The following is a 23,413-nucleotide window of genomic DNA, read 5'->3' as shown; positions in this document are numbered from 1 at the left end:
AAGACCGGGGTTTGGGTTGGGTTGGGGGGGGGGGGGGGGCGGCCAGGGGGGAGACCCTCAATGTTGTTCTATCTCTCCCGCATACGTAACACATATGTTGCGGAGCTAAAAACAGCCATCACGGCGAGTTTCGGGACGTAGCTGCGAGGTTTCCTGCAAGCTGGTCCATTGCTTCTTGTCCATCCTAACTCTGTATTAAGTTACAGGTGGACAAGGCGTTGTGGGGAGCTGGGGGTGGATGATGATAAACACGCCAACCCGGCCAGGTTGCTCTAAGCCCCATCCGGGTACAACCGAACCAGGTGACCTGCGCCAAGGACCTTGCAGCTGCCACAGCTGAATAACCTCGGATGATCAGCCTGGGTGTGTGTGTGGAGTAACTGTTGAACGCGCATCTCTGCTACTACAAAATTCCGCGAAACTCTCACAACAGCATGTTATTATAAGATCGTAAATTGAATGTGACGTAGTATATGTATATCCATTAGACATGGGTAGGCCATATTCCAACCTGTATTGATGAAGTCATAGACAAAACTTTTAGTTAGAGAAACGTATTTGAGGATCTTTTTCAATTGAGAGAATTAAACAGAACTTACTAAACTAGCTTTTATATTAAAATTTGAACTCTACAAGTCTAATTAGCAGGTTAATATATTGTAATATTTTATAGTTTATATTAAGTAGTTATTGATCCAAGTAAGTTAACTAGTTTATTATATTATATTATTTTAAAATAATAAAAACTTATAATTATTTTAATTAGTTTTTAATATTAAGTATTCAAAAACTATTTTTATTTAATAATTTAATAAAAAATTAAAAAGCATTTTATTAAGTTATTAATTTGTATAAACTATATACTGTAAGTTAAATAGCTTCATATAAACATTACCATTACTGGGGATACGGTACCTTGGTAGCCACTGATTTTACCTAATGACAGAAATTAAAAGAACCAGCCAGTTTATTAGTTTGTCTCAGCCAATCACCTGATCTGCGCATTTGAGCCTCAGGCAAACAGCCTATCTCAACGACATCGATTTCATGATCCTTTACCCTCTTATCAAGATATTGTTCAACATAATTGTTGTCACCCGCCTTGGACACTAATGGAGCCTCTTGTGCCACTAAACCCGCGTTGCTTTCCAAAACCCCACTCTGCCCGCTTTGAAAACAAGGAACTCGGGGCTCCATTAGAGTGCTTGTACAATAGGTTTGCTTCAAGCCTTTTTATATTCCTTGAAAGCCATGCCGTTTGTTCGTTGTGCTTAATGACGCGATATTCTCGGTAACTGAAACAAAGAGCCTTCGCTGGAGAAGTATATTGGCGAACAATGAAATGCTACTCGTCAAGTCAATTGTTTTGATTGTCCGTCCATATAAACCGGCATCAGCCTGTTTAAACTTTTGTCACGTTCCTAACAAAGAGAATTCAGTCCTTTTTTTTGCCGTATTTCTCGCCTTATTGGAGGTGGGAATTTTTCTTTTTCACTATTTTCCAAAGCCTTTCAAGGAGCTACCTACGCCGGTGTGATGTCCAATCCAATCCGGAGTCGGGGGGCCTAATAAAACTATTTGACCCCCAACTGCTTCCTCATGCAACTTAGAGATGGTACGGACGATAACAGCTTGTGAGATGCAGCAGGTCATGAATAAAGCTGCCGGGGGAAATTCCTGGGCCCTCGTTGTCCCGTTGATGTCTAAGACGTCTTAACATGCTCCGATGTCTGGATGGCCGCCGAATGGCCCCATGTCCGGTCATCCCTATGGTAAACCCTCACTAACTACAGTTAGCACGCGACTTCCTTGGAATTCTACAGTTGTTCATGTTTGACACTTTTATTCTTTGTTGGTGGCACAGATGCTGGCCAGTCTCTTTTTTTCTCGACTGCTACCAGTTCATTTTCCATCCGCAAATCTCTGAAGTTTGGGTCAGGACTTGTTGACAAAATCATCCCTTCTGGCACAGGTGGCAATCCTGAAGACCCTTTTTCTCAAGAGGCTAGCTAGGGCATGTGGGGTTGTTTCTCTGCAAGTCAATGACGCAGTTGCTCCAAGTAGATCTTCTTGAATGACGCCATATGTGTGTTGCTGGTCTGCAGCAGGAGATACATCTCATACCAGGCATCTTCCGCGAATTGGAATACACCAAATTCGAACAACATCACATCCACTGCCTAAGTCGCCCTCTGCAGAGACAGCAAGCCAGGGTTCACAACGGTTTTCTGAACTAGCCATGTTTGTGACAGGTGACTGTGCTGGCCGAGAACTTGAGCCTTCGTGAGGAATACTTTCGTTGCCTGCAAGGAAATGGAGCCACCATTTTTGAAACCCAATGGTGGGCTTCTGGGGCAACAGCCCCGGTATTTTACATGGGAATTAGTGGTCCCCGGAGCCAGCTCTCGTTCCTCCTGAGCCACGCATTGGCCTCTGCGATCACACAAACAACATACCAATTGTTCAGGGCGGCATCATTGTCAGATTCAGTAGCCGCGTAATCCTTCTATTAAGTGTCGAGCAAAATCCCTTCATATTTCCTGTTAGATCCTCAGAGAAAGGGGGTTTTGACAAGTGCTGCCCTTGATGTGCACTGTTCAGATCAGTTGCCGCGAGTTAAATCAACTTCCTTTTTCTTCATTGAAAAGAATTACCACGACTACGCTGTCATTGATATAGCCTGCGAAGTCGGCTGCATGTCACAACGCCACTCAAAGATACCATTGGTTTAGAATACTTCGGTCAATGTTAGATTCTTCTCCATAGTTGGGCAACATGTAAGTTGCTACAACCAAGCAAATGGCCATAAGTAGGGAGATTGCTCCCGACTAAACCACACCTGATCCCAGATTTCTTCATTTCCTACAACATCCAACTTCTACTTCACCTCGCTCTGGATTTAACCGAGCTTAGTTTTACCCATCTTCACCCCATCGCCGAATCCACGACGACAGATACCTTCAGCAGACATGTGTACTCAATATTGGTACATCTACACTTGTGGGTGTGTGATGTGGGATGACAACCTGGTCTTGTATTGTCATACAAAAGGTCCAGCACACAGGATAAAGGACGTCAAGAGATATGCGGCCGGCAAATGCGACAATCACTATAATGCAGCTCGGTAAAACTTCATACTCCTCCATCAGACTTACCTGTAACATGAGATCATTTGCTGAGAACCCAAGAGTCGAACCAAATTGTGAGCCTTCACCACCGAAGACCGAAACTTGACGAACCACTGTACGGTTTATAGCGCGTAATGCCTCTGTTTTTTGGGCCTTTTTTTTTATGAGATATTTTCCGTCTCTGTCGGCTATCGTCTTTCCATGGATGAACTTGAGATTTCATCCCGATACGGGCTACTTCCGAACTGCTCTTCAACAAATCTCCACTTCCACCACCCCTTCGGTCTATCTATTAAACTTTCTAAACAAATTTTGGATATTGAGGGATTCCATAGCAGCCCATCTCCTTAACTTTTCAAATTCGGGTTGGAATGAGATCTTGCTTGCTATTCCTTTTCTTCTAGAGATATTGGAGTTATCCCATCCCCTACCAGATGTTTCCAGTCTCATTTTTTTTTCTGTGTATCCTTCGACCTTTTGATCCCTCGACTATAGCTCATCTTTCTTGTTTTACCCTGCGTCGTATGTTCCTCACTCTTTATGTTTTGAGATATTGGTGCCCCTTTAGTTGAAACCTCTGAGCTCAGTGAAGTTGATATCGGCAGCCCAATCGGGAAACATCATACTCCTTCATCAGACATACTACAATCTTCCAAACCTGCCAATACGCGTAGTTTCAGTGCTAAATGTCGGCATTGTTCTAGGGGAATGAAGAGCAAGCTGTTTCCTTCGATAAGGCAACCTTTACTTCAGTTTCCTGCAGGAGAATACATTTTGAAAAAAAAAAAAAGCAAAGTTACACTATCTGTACAAAGGCCGTTTTCGGCTGGCTGGGAAAAAAAGCATGATAAATTGGGCACACTGCATAATTGTTTAACTCTGTTCAAAAGCCAATTATAAATAATGTTCCAAGATATTTTGCTGTTCGGAACTGATTCTTGGATCCACACAAAGCCCAAACGGCGGAAAACATTTTATTAACCGGGCATATATAACTGCAGCAGGTGTAGAGAAATGCATTTTACGCCACACCAACCGCCGATCTGCACGCTGGAGAGTCATTGCTGTCTTCTTTTCAAGCAGCTCTTTCAAATCCGATGACGGGCCGTGCCGCTTCAAGACGTTCTCCGAGTCGTCATCGTCATCAAAAATTGTGACTGGGAGGCTGGTATATGAACGGATTCGTTGTGCAGCAGAGGGTGCATCAGAAATACGTCGGTGTGGGCAGTGCGTGCTCCGTACTGTGGCAGACGATACATCTATATCATTTCGCCAATCCCACCTGCCCTGGAACAATAGCCAAGTTACAAAATAAAGCCTGCCGGAAAATCGACCCACCTGTGTGTCGACCGGCGGTCAAACGGCCCCCAAGTGCCCTACATGATCTTGCGGCACAGCAGACATCTAGCTCAGCAAAACTACGCCGCAATATTATTTTAGGTGCATGAGGTGGTATGAGACCTCTTGAGGAGATGCAGTGATTAAAAGTCATTGATCCGTTTGTTATACCCTGTTTCGGATTATGTGTTTGCAATAAACATCAAGCAAAGTATTTGAAGAGAAAGATAAAATCGAGAAAGCGGCCATTTTCGAAATCCGAGGCCAGAATTTCCTACCCGAGGGCGATATCATGTCATTACTTTTCATTTGGGTGATGAAAATAACGGATGATATTCTGCACCGACTTTGGGTGATGCCATCCAACGGTGAATACAGAGCAAGGGTGGAGAAATGGCTGGATCGACATAGGAGTCCAGGTGATTGATATCATGGCCAATAAGTCGATATCCAGGCATTGCAAAGTTCTTGTTATTTTAACGTGTTTCAGCGGGTTTTGAAGTCTGCTGCGGGGGCCTGAAAAACCTGAACTTAACAATCGAATGCGATTCCCAAACATCGCCAAAACCTTTTGTTTCCCTTGGGCAAATGGCACCGTTGATCATAATTGGCTGGTGTCAGCAAAATCTAGTTTAATCCTCCATCCCTGGCCCTGCCGGGTTGGTTGATGAAGCAGCAAGAGTGAGGACTGCAATTTCATGTTGTAGGAGGTATTGTGTTTAAGAGCTGATCGTTGGTCATAAATGCGAATATATGTCGGGGATAGGGGACTATTAGCTCCCCGGCTTTGCGGATACTCCATTACCCTTCCTCACTGTCTTCCACCACGGGTATCATTTGCTTTTCTTTGTCAATTGTGCGGTGTGGGGGACATTATGATGAGGTATTGATTTCTTAAGCAAAACATGTCAATGAAGTCTGTTCGGCTGGGGAGCAAATTCGTAATGCTGATTGCAGTAAATACAGACATTTTTGGAGAGAAATAAAATTTCCGATATTAATAATTGACGAGAAACTTTGTGCGAAAAATAAAGGGTTGGCGGTCATACATCAAGCGCTAAACGAAGGGCTGCAGTAGTTTCACTCCAAGCATTGGCAGTTGGCTTCTTAGTCCAATAATATATCAGAAAGCATACTTGATCATCAGAAGAGACTGTACTGACCAATTGAAGAACGTTAACGACTAAAGGATTGGGCGTGGATTTTCCGGATGCACCCTATGTTCTCTTTCTGCGGGCTTGTGATGACTCCTCTCGCTCGCTTGAAACAGAAGCCCCATGTATGTATGTGGACGAAAAGTAGTCCTCAGCCGCTTAATGACATCCTTTTGTAGTTGACCAGGTGGAGGACTTGTCAAACTAGACCGTGATCTATATGCAGGTTTGGAGGGTCAGTTTAACAGCTGGAATTCCGAGAGATGTTTCCCCGAATAGCTGTCCAAATTGGTTTATTTTCTAACGCATGGTTGGCATAATGTGCTGCGGCTTCAGGTCGACGATATATAAATGATGCGGGCAAAACAGGCTCGTTGAAATACCTTGTATAACTGTGCATCGCTTGGACATATGTAGGCCACTGTGTCGGAAAATACCCTGACACACTAACATTCTCGGATCCTGCCAAAGAAGGGTGGTTTCCCAGCATCGCAGGACAAGTAAGTCATTGAAGAAACGGTTTGCCGCCATTGCATGCTGCCACCAACAGCTGTGAACAATCAATATGCCGTTTTATATGGAACTGACTCGCAGTGGTAAGAATACTAATTCTGAAGCATTAACGACCCTTGCCAAATAGAGAACTGTCGCAACTAAAAGATTTTATGATACATCAGAGATCCATCCCATTTTCTAGTAAGGAGCTGATTTTGATAGATCAGCAATGGTATGTTAATTGTGAGATGCTCCACAGGTCGAATAATATGTGGGGAGAATGCAGGTTGTGTCGAAGCGTGCAGGGGAGGAGTCAGCTTTACTTCGCCCTTTTCGAGGAGATTAGGGCCTGGACTACGGAGAAAACTGGTTTGCAGAAAAGCAGTTTGATACGGGTATCAAAATGCCCCATTAGCAGGCCCAGGCAAGCCCCCAACTTCTCTAATTAAGGTGATACCGACCTGCCAGTACCGCGAATGATGTTGGCGCATAATAATGCGGAGCTGGCAAACAGTTGTATCAACAAAGCTGAACTTCTTCTGCATGCGGAAAACAAAAAGCATGTTTCAAGAATAATTTTCTTTCAGGGATGCATCTTATTTAACCCTTAGCACAGGAAAGAGTTGCAATCGGCCAAAACTTACTGGTTGACCGCAAGTCATTTTCATTTATGTTTGGGATGGCCTAGGAATAAATGCATGTAACTACACACAATATGTTGAATGTTGTTTGGCTCAAATGCCACTTGCACGTGACACAGAAAGACGATGGCACGTGACATGACGAATTTTGTTCGTTCGAGCCGATTGGAAACTTGCATCAAGGAAGACGGGCAGATTCAAGGGAACAAGAAGCGTTTGGATAGCTGATCAATGTCCGGATTTTACACCCTCAGTTGTTCGTCCTAGCATGCTGGCAGGCCCTAAAATTTTCCAGAACTTTCTGATGTGGGGATTCTTATGTGATGTCAATAGATATTGACTGGGAGCGTGCCACCTCGGGTCCAGATGGCGAGCTTCTGGCGGAACGCATTCGCTCGTTCATACATGATAAGTTCCAACAGATGGTGCTCCCCCGGTTCATCCGTTCGGTGCAAGTCACTTCCTTCAATTTTGGAACGATACCTCCGGAGCTCGAAATCCGCGATCTCACTGATCCATTCCCAGATTTCTACGAGGATGGCGATGAAGATTTATCGGTTAGCTCTGAGGAACAATCTCCAATGCGGGAACAGGCTGATAGGTACAGGGAGAGGATAGATTCGTGGCAGGCAAACTCACCAGGTGGCTTAGAGGTCCAGATGTCGGGAAGAATGGGCTTTGGTCATCCATTACAGTTGGCTCCAGATGAGGACGGTTCCAGGCTCCATCCTCTTCGATCACCCATAAATCTCGGAGATATAAACCCGTATCTATTCCCTAGATCTGGGACGCCAGGAATACCAGGGGGAACGTCGAATTTGGGCTACTTTATGCCTCTGAGTGGCCTTTCAGGTTCCCAGACACCGCTACGGGCTGTAACACGAGGCAATCCTTTTTCAGGTGGGTGGCCAGATTCGCCATTAGAGAATGAAAGCCGTATTGGTCATGGACAGGGGCCCCCTCGCCGACGATCAGAAGTTAATGTTGATGCAATCCAATCTCGACCTTCCACGGCGAATACTGGTAACACTCTCTTCTCGCGTGGCTCGGTTAGCACTGGTGATCCTCGCCATTCCCATTCCTCACAGACAGTGCTGGCCAATAATCCTGGTCAAGCCCCTGAAGCCAATGACTCGCCTGTCAGCGCTGTCCCTCCTCTCAGCGGAACTCCCCCACGTCGGATGCGCGAACAAAAAGCTGAAGATTTCCAAGTCTTCTGCCGAACAAAATATGCGGGCAATATCAGTCTTTCTCTGACCGCGGAGATTCTCCTCGACTACCCAATGCCCAGTTTCGTGGGCCTACCCTTGAAACTTAACATTACAGGTCTCACATTCGACGCGGTGGCGGTTCTTGCATATATTCGACGACGAATTCATTTCTGTTTTCTCTCTCCGGAAGATGCGTACGCTTTAATCGGGCCGGAAACTGGGGGCGGCGGTGGAGATACTATGGAACCAAACTCCCTGCGACGGAAAAATCTCAGTCTGCTCCGCAAAATTAGAGTAGAGAGCGAGATAGGAAGAAAGGAAAACGGCAAACAGGCATTGAAGAACGTGGGCAAAGTGGAGAAGTTCGTTCTCGAGCAGGTGCGCCGGATCTTCGAGGAGGAATTCGTATACCCAAGTTTCTGGACATTTCTTGTTTGAGACCTTCATCCTTGTTTGGGACATCATTATTACTTCTGGGATTGTATTATATTCGCTCCCATGTCCTCAGTTCATATTTAACACATATTAATCCCGAATTCGCACATCGTTATCGGCACACGGCTTAGCACTCATGTATTAATGGAACAATCCTAAAGTTCGTGGTGAAAATCGGAATAACAGTTCACTCAGACGGGGACAGAGGGAATATTATCATATGGAAGCTGTATTTTATCAAAGGGGAGAGCCTATATATGAATTCTACCTCTGAATCTGACATCTCATTCGCACTCCGTGCATCCCATAATTGCGTATGCGAACCGATAAAATGGTTACCTAACTGATCGCTTTCGTATAAATATCTCAAAAATATCACTCCTTCGTCTCTCCAACCGACATACCCGCCATCATTTCGCTGCCCAGCAAGACCAGGGCCGTCACGAGAACGCCATCCGCGGTGAAAAAAAAGTGTCAAACTCTGAAGCCAGCCCTTAACCACTGACTCTCTTCTGCCACGTTTTGGAATGCAGTAAAACTTAGCAAGCACAACAAGGCATTCCCTTCAGATCATTTACCGATCTTTTTTCGGGGTTGGATCCACGTTGCGTTTTGAAATCTGATCACTCAAGTTGGCATACTCCCGCGACAAACCTTCAGACTGCTTCTTCAGAGCCTCGATATCTCTCTCGCGAGCCTCAAGTTCCTTTCGCAAACGGCCAATTTCACCCGCCTTGCCCGCCTCTGTCAATTTGGCCGATTCCTTGCCGCCAGAATTCTTGTCACCTTCATACAGCTTAACTTTATCCTCTAGACGTAGAACTTCGAGAATCATGATGTACGTGCGGTTAAGAATAAGGGAGAGAAATAAGGTAAAACCGCAGAGGTACATATTGCGCTGGGAGTAGAATTTGCGCGCCTGGACTTCCATTCGCTCGGAGCCTAAGGCAGCAGTTCTGCGACTTGGAAAAAAAAAAGCAACCCATTAGCCACGGGTTCACCTTTGGAGGGAAAAATAATTGGGGGAGATTCTGAAAAGGAACCGTATATCTTGATACATACCCCGCTCCACCCAGCTCTTTTGAATAGGACGATAATTCCATCTGCACGCGGTAGACTCTATTGACGCTGTCAATGAAGAGGATAAGGATAAAGATGAAGGTAATCTTGCCACGCGCATGTTATGTCAATTCCTGGTATTTTCTCTTGCAGTGCAATGCAACGGATTGGAAGAGATGGCAAAATGGTCGTACCTTCATGCCATATTGGAGCTTCGCTATGAGGGGACTCTCGGAGATAAAAGTAAATAGTTTCCGTTTCACAGTGAACGGGAGTGGGATGATGAGGCCGACGAAAATGACCATCTCAACCACCAGGAGGAGGAAAACCTATATATCCGGTAACCATATATTAATATTTTGTTTGCTGAACGACAGCTTGAGTGATGCACCCATTCTTCTTCATGGAGACGCTACGCCAAACCACATAACCGAACCAACACGACACAACCACACATGCGTCGAACTATGAAAGATATACGTACAAGGCTGTAATAAAGTGTCATATTTGCGATTTCTTCAATGGATACCAGACAGCTTCTGTAGGGCGGGTATCTATTTGCACTGGCAGACTTCTGATAGGCAGAAGAAAAATGCTCTGCTTCGCGGTTAGCGACAGGAAAACACAACCTTGGAGAGGATGATTGAAGACTTGAAAAACGACGACGGAGTTCTTTATCCTTACCAAATAATAATAAAAAAAAAAAAGATCCAAGTCACAGAGAGGCTTGTGCTGGAGCTGCCTCTTTTATGAACGGTTTGGTGTTGATAATTGGTGTGGTGGCTTGAATGGGAGTTGGGGAGATTTTACAGCAAAACAAGCTTGCAAGGGAAAACAGACGTCATTCGGAGCTAATTGGCGGCCGGGCTACATGTGACTTGGCTTACCCTAACCGCCAATCCGCCAGACACCAATATATATTTATTACGCAGAGAGGATCAGAAGAAGCAGAACATATGTATATTCATTGATTGATGGTTGGTTCGAAGCGTTCGGCTTTTTACGGGAAAGTATTGAACGAAGAGATGTGTCCAGAAATATAATGTATTAATCCAGAATATTCTATTTGTATATATACTCATTGGGTATTTACAACTGACATGGTCGCAAGGTCAATGAAATATATACATACAGCTGCTGCTCCTTAGTCTAAATCAACCCTCAGCAACAATTTCATAGCTATTTGTCTTATGCTTCGGTTCGAATTGGAAGTCTTTATGCGCTGGACCCAGGAACATTTCTCTGTAGATAGGATATATCAAGTTAACAAATCTGCCATCTGGGCAGCTCAAGTACAGGCAGGATACACTTACGAAATCTTGATCCAGTCTTTATAATTATCACTTCCAAGCAGCGTCTCCAATTCATTTCGACCCTTCCAGGCGGGTGGCCGATCCTGGATACTGGGAGGGAGATACTCCAACAGTCCCACGGGTATATACCGGTGCGTAAAACATAAGTACTCAAGCAAGAATCGCCGCGTGTTACCAATACCATACTCATCGGAACCCCATGCTTCAAGTCCATATTTCACGAACTTCTCCACGAGCGCAAGCCGTTCTGTCGCTGACTTGTCGAGATACTGGCCCTTTGAGATCTCTTCGAAAATCCAGGGTTTCATCAGAGCGCCACGCGCAATCATGACCGTGTCAACGCCCGAATCCCGAATTCCGTTGAAGTAATCACCGTGCGAGTAGCAGTCACCGTTTCCGAGGAAGAACACTTTACCCGCAGATGACTGGTATCGTGCGTCGGCTTCTTTGGCGGTATCTGTTCCGCTATTGATTTGCTCGTTGAGTCGTTTGACTAGTGCTGCGCACTGGCCGATATACCCCCAGTCCGCCTGGCGTGAGTATCTCTGCTGGCGACTGCGTCCATGCAGAGTGATTGCAGCCACGCCCGCGGGTCCCTGTCCGATTTCGTGAGATTCGACACCACCCAGGACCAGCCTCTCAATCAATTTGGTAGCGTTAGGATTTGAATCTTTAGTACCCATTCGGATTTTCGCCGTAATGGGGATCTCTCCGGATACGGCGTTCATACCCCTTAGGATTTTCTCTAACTTCGAGGCATGGTCGAGAAGAGCCGATCCAGAACCTTCTCTGAAAACCATATCGATGGGACATCCGCAGTTCATGTCGATGACACGGAGCTGTGGACACAATGCCGTCAGCGCCTCAGTGGCTTTCAAAGCCACCCATGGCTTGTTTCCTGTGATCTGAGCTCCAAACTTAAGGTCACGAGAATTGTCGTAGTCTTTCACTATAGTCTGATTTGGATTGACGGTTGGAGGTAATGTCTCGGATTCATGCGCTTTCATGAGTGCCCACTCGGATTTTGAGCCCTGCACTAAGTTCATGCTCATGGCCATTTCAGAGTAGGTGAGTTGGGCGCCCAGGTCAACGCAGAGGCGTCTGAAGGGTAGATTCCCTTGGGTTGTGAGCGGGGCCAGGACAGGGGTTTCCGGGCCAAAGTAGACTCGTCTCTTTTCCGAAGGGAGAAACGGAGGTTCCGTATATCGTGCCCTGTTCTCTTCCTTCTCATCTCTTAGATCGGAAGCATCCCGGCCATTTGGTTTTTCAGGCTCTGGAGCTGCTTCATCCTGATTTCGTCCGTGCAGGTTCTTTTCAACTTCCTTGGAGACCTTATCAAGCCAAGAAGTGAAGGAATCAGCCTTGGGTGTTTTATATCTCCTCTTGGCAAGAGAAAGTTTATCCTCCGTCGAAACAACGTTAACTGCTCCATCAATTCCAATTCCGTTCGTCGAAGCCGGATTTTTCATTCGAGTGAAATCTTCAACCAGAGCCAATTCCTTTCTACCATCCTTCGTTTCCCTTTCAGTCATGTGAGATCCGACGAACCGACACTTCCAACCAGCAGGACATCTTCCTTTGGCCTCCCATACAGGACAAACGCCGCCAAAAGCATCCAAATCTGCCCGTTTGTACTCCTTGAGATATTTCCGAATGTCGTGCTCGAATTTACATGATGTTCCCCATGGACAAGGATCCGGCGAGAATTCGGAATGATAGGCAACGGTTTGGCAAAGCTGCTTCTCATCCTGAGAACGTCCAAATTTGCGGTTCACATTTTGCCCCCCTTTCTTCGCACGCTTCGCCCTTGATTTGGTATCACTTGCTTGTTCGTGGTGTTTGGCGGCTTCGGCCGCATCGTCATCCGGAACAGTCCCCGGGGGAAGCTGGGTCGTGCCAGGAGAGATCTCAATGAGATATCTAATCGATTTGCGTCAGAAATACTCGTTATGCTCTGTTTGCTTGGAGGAGAGGATTCGATTCTAGCATCTGCAAGCAAGCTCACTCTTTTTTTATGGGCGCAACGCCTTTCTTCCTCTCAACTTTGTTCGTCAGGGTTGTTTGCGAATCAGACACCAACTGCCCATCTAACTTAATCCTCTTTGCTGGGGAATCCGCGTAGTCATCAGTGCGGGCGTATCCATTCGCCTTGCGAATTTCCCCGCCAGCACTCTCCGCCGAACCAGTACCGTTGGACTGCGTCGCATTGCCATCTGAAGGAGGCCGTTCCATTGCAAAGCCTCCTTTGCGTAAACTTTCGGCAATGGCTACCCTATAGAGCAGAGGATCCAGCCAGCGGTTCTAGTCGGTTTGCGTCCTCGCTCTCAGCTTTGTTGGAATAATCAACCCGTAACTGTTTATGCCCATTTTTCTCGCTTGTTCCTCTTGAACGTTTTGGAAAATTGGCGGTTTCGGGTGGTGAAACGTTTACCCGAAATTTGCGCGGTAATATTCTGGGCCAATAAGAGCCCATGATTTCAAAAGCTAGTAATCTACTTCGTTTGACTGGAGGCGAGGCAATACCCTTTCGCAATACCGTCTCACCGCCCCAAAAGCCGGAAGGCCCCTGTGGCAAAAGGAGCCAATCAGAGCCCGTAGAGCGCCTGGCAGAAACCAGATTGCCTAATCTAGCCTCGGCTCCAAGCCCTGAAGATCAATCATTCAAGGTTGTAGTTTTTACAGTTTATATTGCCGCCGGCAAAACGTCCCGTTCGGTTGGAAGAGAGCCGTTGATGGACTGATCATTCCGAATCCAACCTGTGCTGGAGCTGTCGAGGACCTCGGGAAATTCCAATGGACTGCTCTCCAATAGTGGCAACTGGCAACCGGCGGCGAACATTCGTTTCTCCTGAGCAACAGGAGGAGCATTATTCACTCCAATACCCTGTGAATAACCCAGCTACCCGGGATTTGTTAATCCACTACTCCGTAGGCAGGCCAGCTTGAAGAGTAGCCTTGGGAGATTGCGCCACGATGTATGAGTCAATAAAAGATGTCACTCGAGCGTCATATGGAGAGAGCTCTTGTTGCAGCCAGGCGGCGACATATCTGTGCGACCAACCCGTGGACAATGAAATGGAATCACAAGAGTAGCTAGTCAACTAGTTAGTTAATTAGTTAATGACAAAGACTCAGTAATGATCTTAATCTGTGTTATCCCTGGTTGACCTGACCTTGTAACTATTCGCTGTCACTCCGATAAGTACAGCAATTAGTATAACCACTCAGACAACCAATGTTTCGCGCGAGCAAAAGACACCGCTCTTGGAAAGACTAGCCAGGGAAGTATCGTGGGCGCCATGGATATTAATAATAGCAACAGTAGTTAATAGCTAGTCATCAAATCCACAGTCGATGTAACTATGTCGATGGATTTCAGGAGAGGACGGGGTGTGGCAACCATGACGGGGGCTGACGCAAGAGTTGTTCGACAGAGAGTGCGTTCTCCTGTTTGAAACCGACTCCAAGATGCAAGTGGAACTTAATCCCCGAATGACGGTCTCCATTTATCAATCTCCATATATTCCATTCCAGAACACTTCCCAAAAGCGAACAACCCATGGTCCACCAACCCAAAACACCGAGGTGCAGATCGAGGAAGCTCGGCGATTTTCATTCATCCAAAGAGCCAATGAAGCAAAACAAAGAATGTGTTACCCAGCTGCTCATTGATCTGGCAGAGCCCTCTCTCCCCTGCACTGCACACTGCCATCCAGCGATCAGGACGATGCTGGTCGGAGATGGTCAGCGACAAATCGGAGGTTTGCCGCATGGACGCCCCCGCTTCCTTGACCGCCTCTTATCGATAAGTCTATTACGCTCTGTCCTCTAACTATGTAGGTGTGAATCATGGACACTTTCCCGGGGCGTTTGGCGAATCGAACGAATGCTATTTTACCCTGTGGGGGTCCATGCTGTCAATTGAGCTATACGAGGCACTTGGGCCAAATGAGATCGAAACATGATGTGTTTCGCGGGATTGAGCTTGGGAGGAAAAATATTTACGCGGAATTCATCGATGCAGACTCGATGAGTAACATTTACTCCATAGGCACTATTATTATTATTATTATTATTATTATTATTATTATTATTATTATTATTATTATTATTATTATTATTATTATTATTATTATTTATTTATTTATTTATTTGTTTGTTTGTTTATTTATTGATTGATTGATTGATTTATTGATCTATTTGCTGATTTATTGTTGTTCGCCTTGAAAAGCCCCACGGAAACCCACATACAACTTTAAGCCCACTCGAGTGATTCCTGTCAGAATGATGATTTTCAGTATGTTGCATCCCAGTCAACTAATTTCCCCAGTCAGTTACTGGAATGTCTCTCCTCGACACGCCATTCAAACTGGCAAAACAGACTCCTAGAACGATCCAGATATCCTGACATGTTCCCCCGGCCTGTAGCCAACTCCGTGAAATATCCGGTGCTGGTTATAAATCAGTAATGTAAGAATACACCTTGGCCTCGGCGCATATTCGGGCCCCAGACATTCAGCGGTAAATTGTAATGTGTCAGTAGCTGTCCGCTGTCACAAGTACCATTCATTCTGTGGTAGATTGAGTCTGGTACTGGAGTTTAGTTCTCCGCCATCCATCCGTGATCTCATCCATTCCATCCATGGGCCCCAGTCGCTCCGCAGCTGGTTATGACTTCAGATATTAATTAGTTAAGCTCACCCCGAACCGCCATCAATCGCTAACTTAAACCTTAGGCCATTCCCCGACCTCTCCTCATCCCTCCTCATTATTGTTCATTGTCCAAGTGTCGGATAGAGACTGTGTCTACATCTTGTGCATTCCGAACATCAGTAATATCCGATCCATCTTCCTGTTGTGTCTGTATTTAACTCCCCGTTTCCCACTTGGCTGTGTGGTAGTTTACCAAGGTAGTTAATAACCACCAAACCCGCCTTTAAGTTGCCCCCATACAACCACCACAACCCGCCCACGAATCGTAACAACCGCCGCCGCCGCCTCCCCCCCCTCCTCTCTCCCCACACCCCTTTTTCCCTTCTCCCCCAAACCCAGAGAGTTGCAGCGCAATTCCATCCTATCCAATTCCCATTATCTCTCTAATGCCCCAGTTCCCCGAAACCCCCCCTCCCCTTCATTTTTCTCCTCCTTCCAGCGACCACGACCGATCCTCAACTCGCGAATCAACCCCTATTAGCACTCCCGTTGGCTTTGGCATCTCCAAATCCCGCACCGCTGAGCGGGATCCAGACTTGTATTTCTCCTGGCACCGGGAGGCCGCAGATAACGCTACCTCTTCCGCAGAACCCGAACCCGATCTTGAAGACGACTCTTTTCCGCTCTTATCTTCTTCCACCCCTTTCCGACCCCCCTTTAAAACAACATGGGAGGCCCCCCTCCCCCCTTAAATTTTCCCCCCAAATTTTTGTGTTTCCCCGGTCCCCCCGGGTTTGAATTTTAATTTGTTTTAAAAAGAGTTAAAGGGGGTAACAGTTTGGGTGTTTTTGGAATCCCCCCCTCCTATTCCCGGCGAAAAAAAACAAATTTTTTCCTAAGGGTTGATTGGCGCCAAATATGCCCCGGGGGGGAAATGCACAAAACCCTAAAACAGTTGTGGCTCCCCCCCGAGAAAAACACCCCCGGAGGATTTTCCCCCCCATTTTTTGGGGCGCAATACCTGGGGGGGGGTTTCGGTTGGCAGTTGGATTCGAAAAGAGTATGTTTCTTGCCAATATTTTAAAAAAAAAAAAAAAAAAAAATTAAACTTTTTTCCTGGTTTTTTCTTTCCCCCCCCCCCCCCCCCCCCCCCTTTTTTACCTTGAAGTATTGCTACCGCCGTTCACCCACGGTTCCTATATCTTTTGAAGAAATGGCAGATCCACCGATTTACAGGATGGATGCCCATGATTTCCCCATCTTCTGCTGTTTAATTGCTGTTAAAAAGAGTCCACTGATTAATAGCCCTGCTACAGTATTCTCATGACCGGAACTTCTCCCTTCACGTTTCAGTCTCCTTCATACCATTCTTCGTCTTACCTCCCAAAACTGGAAGCAAACTTCATGCGAGATTTCTCATGCTGTGGTGTCACACTACCGTCTCTTCACGACTTGTTGCAGCATTATGAGGAAGCCCATGCTCAGAAAACTCCGCAACCACCGCAACGCTCTGGACAGGGAGGACAAATGTCCATGACAGATAACCGATCCGGCGTGCCTGGAAGCGTTCGAAATCAAACACCCCAAAATCAGCAATCAGCTACTAGTACTAATCAAAATCGAGGCATTTCGTCGCCAAGGCCGAATCAGAGTCAGCAACCGTCGAACCACTTGGCGTCCCCGTCTCCACAACATCCTCAGACGCAGCATGGCGGCTTCATATCTTCTCCAAACGGCCTTCCCGATCTTGATACAGTCGACGATATGGATATGGATATGGAAATGGAGGACCCCTTGGCAGATAGCGCTTTTCAAGACTCCCAACTACGAACCACTATACAAGGTAGATTTGGACAGCAGAATCAAGGACGCCTAACGCCACTCAACATTGGTATGCTTCAAGGGCACCAGGGGCTCCGGAGTTCACAGCCAGGCACGCCCGTCACACCTGGGCGTCCTCTCCAAAATAATCCAACCGTATCCTCAGTCAATACCCCGACCCTCGTCACCCACCAGCTACAACAGCAACAGCAAAATTCTGAATACCGCGAAACTCCGGATTCCTCTACTCCAAGAACCCCCGCTGAATTCGAAGAGTCGATTATCGGAGAGTTTGGAGACATATCAATGCAAGGCCAAGCTCAATTTTCCGGATATGGAGGAAACGATATGTTGAATCTCTGTATCGACGAGCCAGCTAAACGATTATTCAGCCCAACTGGTGGGTTCAATAAGCAACAGAATATGCTCAACAGGCTAGGGAACCAACCATACGGACCCAATAGCCAAATTGCCCAACGGATTCGAGAACAACAAATGCGTGCGGGCGTACCAGACACCACCCTTGGGATGATGCCCAATGAAGAACCCAAACCATTCAGATGTCCCGTTATAGGATGCGAGAAAGCATATAAGAACCAGAATGGCCTGAAATACCACAAGGCGGTCAGTGTACAAACCCCAGAAATAACACAGTCCTTTTTGTTATTTCCATTTTCTAACCATAAATTGTGGTTCCCCCCCTCTGGAAATATAGCACGGTCATAATAACCAACAGCTCCACGACAACGCGGACGGTACCTTCTCAATCGTCAATCCTGAAACATGCACTCCTTACCCAGGAACCCTAGGCATGGAAAAGGAAAAGCCGTTCCGCTGCGAAGTATGCGGTAAACGATACAAGAATCTTAACGGCCTAAAGTACCACAGATCGCACTCACCGCCCTGCAACCCAGAACTCCAACTCGCGGCGGGTCGAAACCTTGGCGTGGGTGGAGTGATGCAAGGGCAAAATATTAACGTCGCCGGAGCTGGCCTCCCTGGTATTGGCGAGGAGGGCCTTTGATGTTAATGCAAAACCGTTCCCCCCCCCCAAAAAAAAAAATTAAAAAATAAAAAATAAAACATAAAAAAAAGCCAAACAAAAAGCGGAAATCAAAAGGTAAAAAGTCCTTACCTCTACCCTTCCACCGACTCGTCGGGGAGGGGCGTGGTCTCTTTTCTTTAGTGTCTTTGATGACAAAAAAGAAGTACATTTTATTTTTTATTTTATTTTATTTTATATTTACTCTACTTCTCTTCATCCCATCGTTTTTCTTTGCCTTGGGCTTAATTCTCACGCCACCGACTTTATTCTTGGTTGACGTCTCTCACTTTTTGGGTACCATTTGCATTTCGAACAAGGGGCCATCTATTTGCTATCCTATATTCCCTTACGGCCAACAAAAAGCCTACAGCCAGCTTTTTTTTTCATCCCTTTTTTGCATCCTTTTTTTGGTTCCTGTGTCTATTTTCTATATTGTTTTGGTGTTTATTCTATTGTCCCTCTATGTTTTCCATGGCCTCTTCACTCATCGATTCTATTTTATCCCCCCAAACTTATACATAAGTTCATACCTTACATACCTTCTTTTTATTTTTATTTTTATTTTTATTTTTATTTTTTGTATTCAAGTGGCAGTCTTCCAACGGTTTTCATGGTCAGCTATAGGCAAATAGACGTGTATTCTTCCTCATCTTTTCGCTTCAACCAGCTTCTTCTGTTTTGGTTATTTTTCTAAAATAAAAAAATTGCCTTCTAGTTTATCTTATGCTCGAGTATAATTATTATCAAAAGTATTCGGTTTATCTCTTATATGTTTCTTTTTCTTGGCTGGTGTATCTCGCAGCTCGTCAAAAGCGGATCTTGTACTTTCCCCCTTGGCTTTTTGGCTGCATGTGTTTTGTTTCTAGGATTAGTGTTTTTGACTGCCTTCCATCTTCGATAACTAATGTTGCCACTTTTTTGTTCTGTGGTTTCTCCTGTCTGATCAAGTTGTTTTCCATTGATTGCCTTGGGTATATATGACACGATTATGTATCATCGCGTATCAATTAAGTTGCTCTGTCTACAACTTTCTTTGTTCCCGCTTTGCCCCCCAAGCGCCACGGTTGGCCTCGAGAGAAGCAAAAAAAACCGGAAGAAAGCAAGCAAGGCTGAAAAGTAACAATCGGTCGCAGCACGTAGCATGTTGCAAGGGAAACCCAAGTGGAACGAACGGCTGGACTGATCGAGAGAACTTATCCATCCTCATAGGGTGCACACTGGGGGCTAGCCATCTAGTTCCCGTCCCCGTGGCTGCTTTCGGTTGGATACAGTTAGTTTAGCTTTGGAGGCCGCTCGAGGCTTATGTATAAACAAACCCCCGCCACAATGGAGGTTGGTTTGACTAACTAGTAGTTAGGCTACTGGCGATTGGGGCCCCTGTTGCCAGGCTATTCCAACAGTATTAAGACACATAGCTCTTGATTTTCAACCCTGCCCGAAACCTAGTTTAGAGTAGTTATCATATTCAATTGTCAATTTCGACTCCGATTCCAATCACAGGGTTTTATTTATTTAAAAGGAGAAAATATCAAAAAAAAAAAAAAAAAAAAGAGAAAGAAATCAAATTCATATTACAGTTTCAAGCTCACTTCCTATTATATTCGTCTTGTTCATTTTATTTCAATCCTCCCTTGCGCAGGTGCAAAATGGAGATTGTGGACATCCTAGCAGTAGGAAAGAAAAGGATCATAGTAAAATTAAACAAGAATACAACATGGTATGAGAAAATGGAAGAAGAGAGATTGAAAAATAAAGATAAATTTATTGGGGAAGGAGGGGAAGACGGGAACTTAAGAAAAGAAGAGGTCGGCTTAAGATAACACCCATGAAGTTCAAATTTCACCACGGCTTGTGAGAAAAAAAATTATCATGGCAGCAGAGTGATTTTATCCTTGTTCTCAGGTTTAAAAACAACTTAAAATCGACGATGTTTTGTTTGAGTTTAAAACGCATGCCAAATGGCATGGATGAGACGCAGAGATCGGTAGGAGATACGGGAAAAGCAACGCTGCAAAACATGCTCTCTAATCAAAAAGCGAAATAAGAAGCGTAGCCAATGAGATCATTGTGCTTCAAAGATCCAGAATTATGGATTGGAAGATGGTTTGAAGAAGAAGGGGGAAAAATGGAGAGAAAAAAAGAGGTAGAACAGTTCAAGGGCTCATATGGCAATTCATCAGGGCAACATGGAAAATTGAACAGCAGGCAAAAGTACAGAAACAAGAACTGGAATGTCAAAAATACATAGTTGAGGGAAATCAGATAATGCATGATGTGTGGCTTCATAGCTTTCGAAGTAATCATTTGTATGGATGAATATAATTATTGATTGGTATTGGATGGATGGATTGTTTCTTTGGCGAGTGTGTCTCCTTAAGACGATAAGGAAATGGGTATGTTGGTAGATAGCGGGTATTCTGATGATGGAGGGAGTCAAAGAGTTTGCAGGGCGCATGCCACAAATCCTCAAGAGATGACATTAACAGGAGTGGAAGGTCTAGTCTAATACCACTCAAACTCGCCGTTGCCCTTATGAAAGACATACCTTCAAAAGACATCAATATTAGCCACACCAGATAGATGGAAGCAAGAAAATGGCTAAAAGAGAATTGATTTAAATAGTTAATAGTTAAACTTACTCTTTCCCGCCAGACGTCAGAATCCCGTCCTTCAGCGTGCACTTCCATTTACTCTTGACGCGCTGAACCTTATCATATGTGCACAACATGACTTGTCCAACTGCATCATCGCCATCATTGGAGTCATCAAGCAGGTCGTCCGGGTCATCTAGATCGGAGTTGATGGCGTCCTCATCCTCCTCGCCCCGCGCATTGCCATTATAGCCACCCACCCCGTCATAGGGAGCTGGACCAGAGGCTGTGGTGGTAACTGTGGGGTTGGCGGATGGAGAGGCAGAAGCGGGAACCAATCCCTCAGAGGCACCAGAGGGGTTAGTCATGAGATGAGCCTTTCGTTTTGTGCCCTTAGCAAAGCTTGGCTGTTCGCTCAGGGGTGCTAGAAGACCACCGGCTTCAAGCTGTAGTCCCCGGGATTCTACGTAGGAACGGAGATAGTCGTCAACTTGACCCTTGCCCTTTTCTGCAGCTTCCCTCCTGCGGGAAACTTCGGCTTTCCATTCATCTAATGAATCACCAGCGCCGTCAGTTTGTGAATTGTTCACTAGGGGTCTCTGCTGCTGCTGCTGTTGGTGTGGGTGTTGGTGATGTTGCTGTGGTGGTAGCTGTTGTTGCTGCTGAGCGAGGTTCTGATATTGTTGAGGTTGTTGAACTGGCTTTTGATCCTGGGCAAAAGAACCTGGCACACCGGGGAGTTTCTGTGCTCCCGGAAGTGACAACGCAGCAGCTTGCGACTGTGTTTGTAGCTGATGGACTTGGTTAGCGGCCGCTGCTCCATATCTCTGATGCAACGCATTTGCAGCACGCTGCTGTGCGAGAGTTGATGGGTTCACCGGAGGCAAGCCTGAGGGGGTAGGTTGATACCCCGATTCTGTTTTGACACCAACATCGGTGACTGAGGATTCAGCTGTTGAAGAAGGGACTTGTAAGGGGAGCTGTTGCTGCTGCTGTTGATGTTGATGCTGCTGCTGCTGCTGGTGCTGGGGTTGCTGCTGGGGTTGTTGGGAAAATTGATTGGGTTGAGGGGGTGGGGTCGCGGTGATAGGGTCATTGGAGGGGACCGTGACAGGGGCAGCAGGAATAGGGGTCTGTGGTTGTTGTGGATGCTGAGGTTGCGCCGGTTGTTGAGGGGTAGGTGGGGCAGGCTGGGGAGCAGGATCCCAGGGAAAGTGGGCAACCCCAAGTGAGGACAGTTTCTTCCGCCATCCCTGGGGGGCATAACCTATATTAGCATCAAGCAGATGATTGGAAGCAATTAAACGAACGAACTAAAAATTCGCCACACAAAGTCCGGTCTGCAAACATCAAACGTTGTACTCGGTCCTCGTAGCACCATGGGGGCCGTATTCTGCGGGCCCGTGGGAAAAGTAAAGGCGGTAACGGAGCACAAGGCGGGAACGGCGGATGCTTAGTCATGGCGCAAGGATATTGCCGAGACGCGAGTCGCACAGCCAAGCGAGCAGCCAGCAAGGGCGAACCCCGAGTGGCTCAGCGCGACCCAGAGTAACACAGAGTCACCCCGAGCTAACCCAGAGTAACCTCGAGTTAACCCAGCAACCCGGCCCAGCGACCCAGAGTGGCCCAGAGTGACCCCAGCATAAAAGCTGGCCTGGATTCCCTTTAAGCAGTCCTTTATCCCACCCGCCGCCGCCGCCCCCAACAAGCAAAAAAACCCCGCGCCTCGGTTGCCACTCTGGGAATCTCACTCGAAGCGGCGCACCCCAACAACAACAACAACAACGCAAATATATCATCGCCCGTCCCGCTACCATCTCCTTGGCTTGCTGAGGAATAGCAGCAGAAGGGGAAAATAAATAAAGTCTGCTAACCTTTCTTAAATCTTCCAGTGTCTGCTGGTCCACACCGCCCTCTTCAAAGTCAATCTGGGACAAGTCGCATACTTCCTGAATCACCCGATCAAACACGACGCCCTATTATCGATAAGACAGATACGTGAGCCCAGAATTCGCTCCGGATCGATATATATGATATAGTGGAGGGGAGTTGGGATGGATATTCAGCACCAACAACGCCCCGCCTAACTTACCACTTGCTGGTTTGACATCTTGCGATAGAGAGGATGGCGAAGGTGAAAAAGAACGGGAAAGAAAAAGAAAAAGGGAGAAAAAAAAAAGAAAGAGGAAACGAAATTTAAAAAGAAAAAAACCCGAATACGGATCAAAAATTGATACTGCTTAAAGGATGGGTTCAGCTGAGGTAGGGCAACGTCCTCTGGCGCAAGAGGGTTGTGCCTATGGTTTTTGGTTTTTTGTGTTGTTGGAATGATGCCACCTAGCAGAGCTTCAGCTCAGCTCCCATGCGCCGTTGGAGAACTGACCGATTCGACTGAAACCTGCCACTACCTATATCCACGACGCTTTTGTAAAACCGAACACAGTAAATATCCCTTTGACTTTTTAGACCTGCTGTACAAATTCTATTGGGTAATTTTGAGTGTTCTGGGTGCTGTAGACCCTGTTGTCG

The 23,413-nt window shown here is 46.1% G+C and overlaps 6 protein-coding genes across 6 annotated transcripts; 2 read left to right on the top strand and 4 right to left on the bottom strand.

The window, feature by feature from the left end:
- Positions 1–7,079: 7,079 nt before the first annotated feature.
- PADG_06794 (mitochondrial distribution and morphology protein 12) lies at positions 7,080–8,405 on the top strand (the record flags this gene model as incomplete). Its single annotated transcript, XM_010763792.1, has 1 exon — positions 7,080–8,405. One exon carries the CDS (start codon positions 7,080–7,082, stop codon positions 8,403–8,405), a length of 1,326 nt encoding a protein of 441 aa, XP_010762094.1.
- Positions 8,406–8,976: 571 nt separating this feature from the next.
- PADG_06793 (uncharacterized protein) lies at positions 8,977–9,766 on the bottom strand (the record flags this gene model as incomplete). Its single annotated transcript, XM_010763791.1, has 3 exons — positions 8,977–9,358; positions 9,465–9,568; positions 9,656–9,766. The coding sequence occupies 3 exons, from the start codon at positions 9,764–9,766 to the stop codon at positions 8,977–8,979; spliced, it is 597 nt and encodes a 198-aa protein (XP_010762093.1).
- An 849-nt stretch (positions 9,767–10,615) lies between these two features.
- PADG_12183 (tRNA-dihydrouridine synthase 3) lies at positions 10,616–13,006 on the bottom strand (the record flags this gene model as incomplete). The annotated part of the gene is made up of 3 exons (XM_010764015.1): positions 10,616–10,703; positions 10,775–12,694; positions 12,780–13,006. 3 exons carry the CDS (start codon positions 13,004–13,006, stop codon positions 10,616–10,618), a joined length of 2,235 nt encoding a protein of 744 aa, XP_010762317.1.
- A 40-nt stretch (positions 13,007–13,046) lies between these two features.
- On the bottom strand, positions 13,047–13,613 carry PADG_12182 (uncharacterized protein; the record flags this gene model as incomplete). Its single annotated transcript, XM_010764014.1, has 2 exons — positions 13,047–13,420; positions 13,532–13,613. 2 exons carry the CDS (start codon positions 13,611–13,613, stop codon positions 13,047–13,049), a joined length of 456 nt encoding a protein of 151 aa, XP_010762316.1.
- Positions 13,614–16,750: 3,137 nt separating this feature from the next.
- On the top strand, positions 16,751–18,272 carry PADG_06790 (zinc-coordinating transcription factor SFP1; the record flags this gene model as incomplete). The annotated part of the gene is made up of 2 exons (XM_010763935.1): positions 16,751–17,872; positions 17,964–18,272. 2 exons carry the CDS (start codon positions 16,751–16,753, stop codon positions 18,270–18,272), a joined length of 1,431 nt encoding a protein of 476 aa, XP_010762237.1.
- A 2,523-nt stretch (positions 18,273–20,795) lies between these two features.
- On the bottom strand, positions 20,796–22,345 carry PADG_06789 (uncharacterized protein; the record flags this gene model as incomplete). Its single annotated transcript, XM_010763790.1, has 3 exons — positions 20,796–20,838; positions 20,933–22,137; positions 22,199–22,345. 3 exons carry the CDS (start codon positions 22,343–22,345, stop codon positions 20,796–20,798), a joined length of 1,395 nt encoding a protein of 464 aa, XP_010762092.1.
- Between the last annotated feature and the right edge of the window lie 1,068 nt (positions 22,346–23,413).

The sequence above is a fragment of the Paracoccidioides brasiliensis genome, assembly GCF_000150735.1.
Source record: "Paracoccidioides brasiliensis Pb18 unplaced genomic scaffold supercont2.9, whole genome shotgun sequence".
Taxonomy (NCBI): Eukaryota; Fungi; Ascomycota; class Eurotiomycetes; order Onygenales; family Ajellomycetaceae; genus Paracoccidioides; species Paracoccidioides brasiliensis.
The sequence above is the reverse complement of the archived record's forward strand: the minus strand, read 5'-3'. Positions and strand labels throughout refer to the sequence as shown.